The following is an 8,718-nucleotide window of genomic DNA, read 5'->3' as shown; positions in this document are numbered from 1 at the left end:
AAACTCATAGTTCCTTGCCCTAACGGCCACTCTACCCCTGAGCCACTGACAGCCATTTAAGTTAATGGAAGTCAATGGGCTTTTGATTGGGTTGAAACCTTGCCCAAATTTGAAGTCATACAGACGACTGACATCAAAGGCTGGCCACATGAAGTCCGAGATCCATAATGGCATCGACTATGATTAGATTTTTGAGGGGCGATAGCCCCTCCTATATGTCCAGCTTTTGGTGTGTGTGTGTGTGTGTGTGTGTGTGTGTGTGTGTGTGTGTGTGTGTGTGTGTGTGTGTGTGTGTGTGTGTGTGTGTGTGCGCGCGTGCGCGTGCGTGCGTGCATGCGTAAAGTTCAAACTTTGTCCTAACACACAAAGATGTAAACACAAACATTGCATAACACAAACATTAAAGACGAAGGTGAGGACCGGTCACAGCCTTAAACAGCTGTGTGGATTTACAAGCACACACACACACACACACACACACACACACACACACACACACACACACACACACACACACACACACACACACACACACAGGCGAGTGATGGGACTGGAAGTAGGCAGCCTGGCATGCACTCAAAAACGTTTTATATTACATTAAATTAAATTAATATCATGGATAAATTAAAATTATAAACGTTTTATTGATTAAATAACCCTAAAATGATAGAAATATAAACATAGCCTATATTATACTCTGTTGTAAAGTATAGGAAGTCCATTCTCATAAATAGACAGACGGACTGGATGGATGGATCCCCTCCTCTGTCTCACTCTCTCATTCTCTCTCTGTGGGGACTCTACAGCCTTGTTATATCCTATTTGAGCACACTTCTTCTTTGTGTCAATCATCTAAACCAGAGCCATCGATCCAGAAAGACTTCATGGCGTTGAACTCAGCAGGGCCCCCATAGTTCCTAAACCAAAGACTGAATGAGCTAATGTCTAGCTAATGCATATCTAATGCATGTCTGCTTGAACTCATAAGCCTTATTGTCTTGTCCCCGACTCATTGTCTGCTTTGTTTTTTCCAAGTCGTTTGGTGTCTGACGCATGTCATTGCCTCAACTCTTCGGCTTATAAACGTTTTTAATGGAAAGAGTGTGGTGCCAATGTTAAATACTTCTGATTGTTATTTTGGTTCATTTCCTCATACAACAAATACACTTTCAGTAGGCAATTATTTGACTAATAATTGTATAGGAAAACATTTGGCTATTAATCAAAGATGAATCAAACAACATACTGTAGTTCTATGAAGTATTCACTATAAGTAGAATGTAGTAGTCGAGGATATACTTCCAATTGTTGCACTTTTGGAAAGAGACAGATATTTCCAGTAGTCTGAAACCTCTGGAAACCTTTATGGCTGCACGCTTATCTTTAAATAATGCAATTATGTGCTTGATGCATTATTAGAGATAGATAGAGCACCACAATAACTAATCAAATTTGTTATTATATTTTTAATGGCTTTACTGGTTTATCAGTTGTCATCATGTATGATACTGTACAATATATCACTGATCATACATCATGTATGATACTGTACAATATGTATCACTGATCATACATCATGTATGATACTGTACAATATGTATCACTGATCATACATCATGTATGATACTGTACAATATGTATCACTGATCATACATCATGTATGATACTGTACAATATGTATCACTGATCATACATCATGTACAGTATGATACTGTACAATATGTATCACTGATCATACATCATGTATGATACTGTACAATATGTATCACTGATCATACATCATGTATGATACTGTACAATATGTATCACTGATCATACATCATGTATGATACTGTACAATATGTATCACTGATCATACATCATGTACAGTATGATACTGTACAATATGTATCACTGATCATACATCATGTATGATACTGTACAATATGTATCACTGATCATACATCATGTATGATACTGTACAATATGTATCACTGATCATACATCATGTATGATACTGTACAATATGTATCACTGATCATACATCATGTACAGTATGATACTGTACAATATGTATCACTGATCATACATCATGTATGATACTGTACAATATGTATCACTGATCATACATCATGTATGATACTGTACAATATGTATCACTGATCATACATCATGTATGATACTGTACAATATGTATCACTGATCATACATCATGTATATGTAGTATGTACCTTGAACCAGTGGTTCCCAAAGTGGGGTCCGGGGACCCCCAGGGGGTCCCCATGTAGCTAAATGATAGTTTGGAACCAAATGGACCCTTTATGGTTCTGTATATGAGAGTGTACACATGGAACCAAATGGACATGTTAGGGTCCATTTGGTTCCATTTGTACAATCTATATAAATATAAATATAAATTACCAGCGATTTTACAATATAAATTGGGGTCCCGAGATAGAAATGCCATTAAATGAGGGTCCGTAGACTAATGCATGTCAAACTGGGGGTCAATTAAACGGGTTGAGAATCAGCTGTAAGAATCTCTCATGGGGGTCCCTGGCATATCTTTTCAAATGGGGGACCACGGGCTAATTAGTGTCAATTTGGGGGTCCTTGACATGAAAAAGTTTGGGAACCACTGGCATAAATGTAGTATGTACCTTGAACGACTGGCCCCACAGACAGAGTGCCCATGCAGAATGGAGGTTATTTCCACGCATCGCTGCCAAGAAAACACAATATTGCAGGTTTTTGATTTATTTTTAATGTGTGGTTTTGTCTGTTCTGCTCATATAGCCTTAATGTGATCCCGTTTCTCTGATTGAGATTCTATAGCGTGTTATTCTGCAGGAATGTGTGTGGTTCCACTGACATGCGAGATCTATGATGTTTGCTATTGTACGCGTGTTATGCTGTTTTAGACTGGAGACGTTGATGGATTGAGTGCATGAACTGTAATATATCTGGAATTACTAGCATAATTCCAGCATAATATGATTTTATTTATTTTGTATGAGTGCACATGCAGTACTGTAGTAGTGTGTGTGTGTGTGTGTGTGTGTGTGTGTGTGTGTGTGTGTGTGTGTGTGTGTGTGTGTGTGCGTGCGTGCGTAAAAACAAACAGGCAGCACTGTCCATATGTGCTCATCTCTCTACTGCATGTGTGTGAGTGCAGCATGCTTGTGAGAAGGAGTCTGGCGTGTAAAGGCATTCTCTACTCTTATGTACAGTATGCAATGTGGTCATGCATGTACAGTATGCAATGTGGTAATGCATGTGTGTATGCACATGTTTCCGATATTCCGTCTTATAACAAACCACACAATCCCACCAAAACCTTCCGTTGAAAGCAGACCTTTATAATACATTATTTACAAAAAAATGTCTCCTTCGATGAGAGGAGATCAATAGATACTTTGATGCCCCATCTGCAAAGAAGTTGTTCTGGAAAATGACATGAGAGGAGTGTGTTGGCACGTATTACAGAGCAGTAAATATACCATGAAGTGACTGAAATACATCTAATGAGTGAGCAGAGGTTCTGTACAAGGACACTGAGGGAAGGACACAAACGATCAAATGTCGCCCCTCTTAAAAAGTCACCACACTTGAGGTGGTTGGCCAACTTGGCCTGGCAGGGATGCCACATGCATGTACACCCACATGTGCACGCATGCATACCCATGCACACACACTTTTCATAATACGAGAGGTCATTCAGCAACTTTCAAGTTGCGCACGCAAGCACACAATAATACACTTACGCTTAGCTTTCACTTACTTGCTTTACATACAACATGCAGAGAAACGTGCGCGCACGCACACATGCACGCGCACACACACACACACACACACACACACACACACACACACACACACACACACACACACACACACACACACACACACACACACACACACACACACACACACACACACACACACACACACACACACACACACACACACACACACACACACACACACACACACACACACACACACACACACCAAGCTCAGTATTGGTACTTCTTTCATGTGGTCCACCATGCCAGCCACATTTTAATTTTCTGGGCTTATTCACCGCTCGGCTCCCAGAGCTCTGAGGGGAGGTGGTTTATTTTTCCTACAGCATCAAAAGTGTTTCAGATCGGCTGCTGCTTAGTTCTACATTTGGCAGCTTTGCTGGCTTGACTTTCATTCAAACATTTCTCTTTCTCTCTGATCAAACACACGCACATGCACGGTACACGCACACACGCGCACACACACACACACCACTTTGCTCCAAGTTAAACAAATAAATAGCACTAAGAAGAAAGTTAAATAGAGTCGGAACAAGTTATGTTGGTAGAACAAATCACTATTTAGTGCCTTGTAATGACACTGACGACAGTTGGCTACACAGGGTCCGATTGATGCAGTCCGTGTTTTTTCATTTTCAGAGGTCCTAGATTCTCCAAAGTGTTTGTTTTTCTGTACACAAGGTCCATTTCAGTAGGGTTTTCCCTCCCAGTTCCTTTTTCAACTGAATTAGAAACTGGGGCACATCTTCTGACGTCACCTCTGTTTTCTACTGCCATTTTTCTAAAAAAAACAAATCTAAACGGACTGAAATAAATGAGCAAACATTTTAGATTCTGTCACACCAAACTGTACAAATATAACTGATTAGGCCAACTTAACAGTGGGTGTGCAACCAACACTGTTTTTGCAGGTTCCAACGATTTAGTACCAAAATATATCGTTTCTGGAGCGTTTTGTCAGCTGGAGGTATTAATTGAGAAAGGTTGAGGGACTTCATATTTTCATTTCTTGTCATGTAATCTCTCAAGAACAGATTCTGTGCTGCGCTACCGAATCTGTCAGCAAGGCCATTCAGAATGTGTATACACTGTTGATAGTGGGAATGAAAACACAGGCACACCACAGGAAGTGGAGGGCTGACATCGGGCCAACATCCTGTTATACACATTCTACTGGGGACCCATAGATATAAGAAAGCTAGATGGCTCAGCCGCGCTCTGGCCAATGGAGAGCGACGTTAGATGGCTCACCCGCGCTCTGGCCAATGGAGAGCGACGTTAGATGGCTCACCCGCGCTCTGGCCAATGGAGAGCGACGTTTCTACGTAAAGAATAATAAGCGTCCTGAATCATAGCCACGTTGACAACGTTTGTAATAAACCAACCCGTTTGTAAATCCGTCAAGATTCGAGCGAGTTATGACTGTTTTTGTTTGAGCTGCCATAGAACATATTGTACTGTAGTCCCGAAGCAAGATGGCCGCCGGAGGAACTACGTCAGAGACTCCGCCTTGAGCCATCTAGCCTTTATATATGTCTATGGGGCCAACATCCTGTTATACACATTCTACTCGGCCCCGCCCCCAGAGGCAAATTCAAATGTATCTTTTTATTTGCAGATGGGTTCCCAGGTTGTTTGTCATGTGTCAATCTGTGGAAACATTTTGGGCACAGGACTACAGTTTGAGAAACCAGTATGTACTACAGTATACTGAGTTTACTGTATAACTCAATACATCAATTAGGTGGGTGACGTCTATACTTCATAGGCTGCTTTCCTACCGTATCAAATTAAAATGTTCTGTGGGAGCTCTATTCATGGCTCTATAGCTTCAGAGAAAAAGTTTACAGATATGTGGTCCTCTAAGCAGGAAGTAATGTTTACACTCTTGAACCAAAGAAACATGTAAAAACAAACGCAGAAATATACATGGGCATTGAATGTACAATAACTGTTATGGTACAATAATACTACAGTTTGCAATGGTCTCATTGCAGTAACCTATACATTAACTAATAAGCTGGTTGTTTTGCAACAGTTAGTATAGGCTACATAAATAAAGTATACTGTTCTATTTGAATTTACATTGTTTTGCTACACCCTTGTACGTACGTATATGTAGTATAGTTATTCATTAGGTAGTCACATGTGTTGCTTTAAGAACTTACACAATTTGTTGTGTATGAGCTATCCTTTCCCAAACATCAATAGGCATGTGAATAGACCCTAATAAATAATACCATTGACCAGTGTAGCTTTTTCCCCCGTTCCTAATTAATGAAAGGATTCGTTTTTGGATATCTGAATTTTCCTTTTTGTATCTCACAGCAGCATAGAACATTTCTTTTAGAACTGGACTTGCCTGGCATACATGAATGGTTTACATTTTTACTACATGTGGACACTGCTACTACGCCCAAACTAGACTCCAGGAAAGCCAAACGAACACTCAAAAATAGATGGGTGTGTCACGTCCATTCTGTGACCTCATCAACATCAAAGTCCTCTACTATGCCTTTTATCCTCCCTCTCTCTCTCTCTCTCTCTCTCTCTCTCATTTATGGTGAGTCATATTTTGGATCTTTATGGATCAACTCGCATGGCATCATTGTTAGAAGATTTTCTTGTTTTGAAATGCCTGCATGAAAGGTTAATGACATTATTGGAACAATTCCATAAAGAGGGTTACTTTAACTTCAATGTCTGCAGTGCAGATATTTTGTAATTTGTATAGTCATTTAAGAATTTGGAATTCATTTTGATTTAGCGCATCACGGTTTTGGTTTCTTTGGGACACATTTTGTAAAACGGCTTGGTGTATGTTCGTATGGTCTCCTTTCTTCTTCTTTTGGTTAATTCCCATCGGGGGTCGCCACAGGCGGTTCATTGCTTTCCATCTGGTCCAGTTTTCTGCGTCTTCCTCAGTGACTCCTGCCCACCTGTATGTCGGTGGCACAGGGGGCACCAACATGTCTGTACACGGACAAACTGTCCGCGTGGCAAAGACTTGGTCTTGTCCGTATGGCAAGTTTTCGATTTTCTGTTTTACACATACATTATAATGTTCTCATTTAGATCACAACACGCACTTTACTGAATGTCAAAGTCTCCAGGTTTTCTCCAGAATTATTTATAATGACACTATGGCACATTAGGAGTCCACTAGTACTAGTAGTGGTTCTCAAAATGTTTCATTTTCAAGGACCCCTGTAACTCTGAGATTGTTCAAATGGAACCCAACGGACCGGTCCGTTTGGTTTCATTTGAACACTCTCAGAGAGAGTTACAGACCTGTTATGGTCATTCAGGGCGATCTATTTATGTGTTTCTTGGTAATATTATTGTCCACTCATTTTGTTTGTCCGTGGCACAAAAATTAGGTTGACAAAAATGTCCACCACAAGCCAACATGGTGATGACCCCTGCGGTGGCAGTTTGGCATGATGTTGCTATATGTCCGTATAATGTCTTATTGTCAATGACAATAATCAGATGAGGAACGGAAGTATACCGTTCATCCGCTCACTCAGTGGAACACAACTTGTCGAGCGACGTGAGACACTGTCCTCCCAATCCATAACAGCCGCCACAGAAGTCCACTTCACGACAAAATGGCATTTTAAACACTGTGGTTTGAACATGCTGCGTGTGTGCATCCTTCATTCAACATGCTATAATTCAAACTAAAGTCTTCTACCAAAGTCTTTTTTACTGTCTTTTATCAGACATATAGTTTTCAGTTCATAGCCTATGTGTGTGCAGACTGTATAGCTATTGTACAATATGTAGCTTTCTATATACTGTAGGTAACACTTCACCATGGCATTATTCCAGTGTATTCATTTCGGTAAAAGTACATGAAGTATGAAAATCTTCCACGTAATATTCCGTAATGTGGTTCCAAAACAATGCAGTTTTCATTAAGTACTCATTAGTTTTACTGTATATTTTGTCATAGTTTACTACAGTATAGAATTGTACGTACAACCCAATACGTGGATATTATTGTGTAGTACTTTTCAAGTTAGTACACAAAGAATATAAGGCCATTGTGAAGTCAACAGTTACCCAATGTTTCTCCAACGAAGGAAGGTGTGTAATTGTCTCAATCTATCTGCTTGCTCAATGTGTATTGTATGTGGGGGTATATACAGTGTCAGTGTGTGTGTGTGTGTGTGTGTGTGTGTGTGCGTAGATCATTGTGTGCAACAGTCATTGAAAACACGCTCTTCCCGCGTTGTATTTCATTTAAGCGCTCCTCGGAGCCCTTAGCTGTGGCTTGCTCCTGCTCTTCCTCCCCGCTCCTCTTCCTCCTCCACCTCCTCCTCCTCCTCTTCCTCCACCGTGCTTGTTGTGCCTCTCGCCGCCCCTTTGACCGTCCCCTTTGCGGTTTTTGTGTGGAGGCCGGTATCCGAGTGCCCGGCAGTGTTGGCCAAGGTTTCCCGGGTGAATGAGCGCCATGACGTCCTGGTACCACGGCTGGGTCCCCGCGCTCCGAGCGACGGACGATCCGGGCCAGGTGGCGCTGGGCACGCGATTGGCCGAGGAGCTCCAGACGGACAGGTGGACGGTGACGGCCGTCCAATGGAAGCCGTGCTCCTCCAGCTGGCAGTGATAGACGCCGCCGTGGACGAGCTCGGCCCGGCGAATCAGAACGCCCCGTTCAATCACCACCACCTGTTCACCTGACACCACCTGAGGGGGAATACGGGATGGATGGAAATGAGTTGTTCCTTCCTTGTTTTTTCCCTCCACTTCCCGTGGAGTGTCCCCTAGGACACTCCACGTGTCCTACAGGGGACAGAACATGAAAACTCGGGAACTCCACGCAGAAAGGGCCTTTCTGTGTGGAGTTCCCGACACCTTCTAGCTGTGAGGCGACTGCGCCACCATGCCCCCTTAAAACGCCTATTTCAACTGGATTTTTGTGTGT

At 41.8% G+C, this 8,718-nt stretch overlaps 1 protein-coding gene across 2 annotated transcripts in view; it reads right to left on the bottom strand.

Annotated features, from left to right (window-relative positions):
• Positions 1-2,333: 2,333 nt before the first annotated feature.
• sema3h (sema domain, immunoglobulin domain (Ig), short basic domain, secreted, (semaphorin) 3H) overlaps positions 2,334-8,718 on the bottom strand; it is a 73,872-nt gene continuing 67,487 nt past the window's right edge. For both annotated transcript variants that reach the window (XM_080764438.1, XM_080764439.1), the window contains exon 19: positions 2,334-8,480. In XM_080764438.1, the coding sequence (XP_080620564.1) occupies positions 8,034-8,480 (447 nt within the window). In that variant the 3' untranslated portion in view covers positions 2,334-8,033. The remainder of the gene's footprint in view (positions 8,481-8,718) is intronic.

The sequence above is a fragment of the Protomyctophum bolini genome (genome assembly GCF_963924005.1).
Source record: "Protomyctophum bolini genome assembly, chromosome: 5".
Lineage (NCBI taxonomy): Eukaryota > Metazoa > Chordata > Actinopteri > Myctophiformes > Myctophidae > Protomyctophum > Protomyctophum bolini.
Note: the sequence above shows the minus strand (reverse complement) of the source record. Positions and strands in the feature narration are given on the sequence as shown.